Raw genomic sequence first — 2,766 nt, 5'->3', positions numbered from 1 at the left:
GAGATATTAATAAGGAACCAGCAGATCAAGTAGCTTTTGGAATAAAACACCAATTTTTTTTAAATTAAGCACTATCTAAAGATTTGCATCGAAGCGTTTATTTTTGATAGTAATTTTAATCACTGTCAGATAACATTATACTTGATCCAACTATACCACGTCACAACTGTGCCGCGACCCCCCTGTGCTGGGTTTTTTAAGCTAATAACTATTAAGTTTTATAAAACCTTTATTTATTATATTATTGCAAGTTGAATTATTTTTAAAATAATGTACTTTAGTACTATATTTAATGTAAATTTGTTACATGTATATAAGTCTATTACAATAAAACTTATATATTATGAAAATTAATAGTAATCAATACTATTTTTCTAATTCATATTAAAAATTCAATTTTTTTTGTAATTTAATTTCAACTAGGTAAATTTATTGGTAAAATAGAGTATATTAATATCAGATATCTTCATCCAAAGAAAATGTTGGCAAATTGATAATTGACAGTATAATTATTTTTAATCGTGAAAAAAATACTTGTGACCTAATAAATATGACGTCTAAAATTATATTATTTTAAGAGAATTTTTGTCATTTGTATTTGCATATAATTACAAAATAAAAAAAGATGACAACTGTGCAATTATACGCGTTCAGAGTTTTTATCTAAAATATATGTTTACTTACATTTGCTTTCAGTATAAAAATGAAACATTTTGTTTTTACTTTTAAAACAAGAAAATTTTATTTCTGTTTACTTAAATAATGTCAATATATAATAATATTATGAATTAGTTTATAAAATAATACTAAAATATTAATACTGAAAAAGGGGTCGGCTTGGCCTAGCGGATAGAAAAGCATGTTTTGGCGCTCGGGGTCTCGAGTTCGATCTCTAGGGCGCCAGCAAGATTTTCCTTGTGATACTTGTCTCTGGTAAAAGCCAGCCATATTACCTTTAACGTCCATCATTGACCTAGCCAAGAAACATTTTTGACTTCTTAACATGTGAAATAGGACCACCACCATCTGTAGCATGTAAAGTTCGGGAAGTAGAAGAATGTAAATCTGATTGTTAATACTGAAAAAAAATATAACTTGTTGTGCATATAATTGCATAAGTGCAACTATTATTATGAATGAATTTTAACACTCAAATAAACATATAGAATTTTTTTTCAACATAATATCATTACTAAAAGATAAGCCCCTACAATCACACTCTAGCAACCATCTCTTGTGAATCGTTGTAAACTGCTTCAGTGTTGTTGCAACCATAATAAAATGAATTAAAAGTATACACTATCATAGTCCGCGTTTTTATCGTATTACGCGCATATGCATTGCTTTGAGTTTTTGTGCATTCGTATACGATCAGTAAAACGTGATTACTGTCGAATGCACATTAAAACCACGTTTTTTTCGAATTGATAATTCTGATATGATATCAATAATAGATATAATTTTCAAAACAACACCACATTCGATCTATGAACGATGTTGTGTGCAAGTCGCTCATAAGTAGGCTTTTGCACGCTAACAGCCAAGACTAACTGTTACTAACTGTGTCTTCGCACATTTAAGGAATAATTTCATTTGAGTAACTCTTTTTCTTAATTTAAAAATCACAGGAATGAACTATGTTCACATTAGTTTACCGAACCTGAACCATAGTAATCACTTGCATATTCATGGACATTTTGTACTTACGCAATCTGATTGAGAAAAAAGGAACCACCGAGATTTTTACTTCCTTAACCCGCTTGCACCTAACCCCAAAGCCTACCAAGACCTTTAATTTTTTCTTTTTTGCTCATCAATTTTTTCAAGAAAAACTCAGTGTCGTATTAACGTAAATATTTTACTTATTGTTTTGTGGCTGATATATTGTTTATAGTTGTTTTATCATAGTATTAGAACTATCTAGAAGTTACTGCACCTATCATATAATGTAGGCCCATATATTTACGAGGGGCCCACTGAAATTTTCTCGGTTATTCGTCTAGCCTATTAGTTCACGTATACTTACCATTCCACATGTTTCTCTCCATTTTTAATTTTTATACTTAGTGAACAATGTTTACTGAACGTACTTGAACTTAAATAAATACAATATTTAATAACTCATCGTTCGTAATTTACAACTATAAAAAAAAACCCAGCACAGGGGGGTCGCGGCACAGTGGTTACGTGGCATAGTTGGATCAAGTATAATGATATCTGACAGTGATTAAAATCACTATCAAAAAAAAACGCTTCGATGCAAATCTTTAGATAGTGTTTAATTTTAAAAAATTGGTGGATTATTCCAAAAGCTTCATAAACTGCTAGTTCCTTATTAATATCCTGATTAAGACAAAGTATGTAGAATAAAAAAGAGATTATTAGAAAATAGTATTTCCCATAAAAAAATTATATTGATCAATACACTTTTCAATAAGTTATAGCATTATAATGTTAAAAATGTAAAAAATAAAATTGAGAATTTTCACACAATAATAGCATTTGGTAGCCATTTTCACCTTGAAGATAAAATAAAGTCCGAAATTTTTTTTTTCCATGATAAAGTATATTACATTAGCTTTAATTTAAGATATATATAAAAGTGTCAGACTTTCCGGAACACTTTCAAAGTTTAAGTTGAAAAAGTCAATTTGTTGTGAAAAAAATGTCATTTTGAATCCCCCCCTGTAGGCAGGTAAAAAGTCAGATTTATAAAAAAAATATACCAAATGATAGGTAAAGACATCATGCATCTACAAAAAAAAG

General features: G+C 28.9%; 1 protein-coding gene across 1 annotated transcript in view; it reads right to left on the bottom strand.

The window, feature by feature from the left end:
• Nucleotides 1-835: 835 nt before the first annotated feature.
• Nucleotides 836-2,766, bottom strand: part of LOC126907570 (uncharacterized) — a 21,914-nt gene continuing 19,983 nt past the window's right edge. Inside the window, exon 4 of the mRNA XM_050688935.1 lies at nucleotides 836-1,078. Within this exon, the coding sequence (XP_050544892.1) occupies nucleotides 999-1,078 (80 nt within the window). The 3' untranslated portion in view covers nucleotides 836-998. The remainder of the gene's footprint in view (nucleotides 1,079-2,766) is intronic.

The sequence above is a fragment of the Daktulosphaira vitifoliae genome, unplaced genomic scaffold, assembly GCF_025091365.1.
Source record: "Daktulosphaira vitifoliae isolate Bord-2020 unplaced genomic scaffold, ASM2509136v1 Scaffold_5, whole genome shotgun sequence".
Taxonomy (NCBI): Eukaryota; Metazoa; Arthropoda; class Insecta; order Hemiptera; family Phylloxeridae; genus Daktulosphaira; species Daktulosphaira vitifoliae.
Note: the sequence above shows the minus strand (reverse complement) of the source record. Positions and strands in the feature narration are given on the sequence as shown.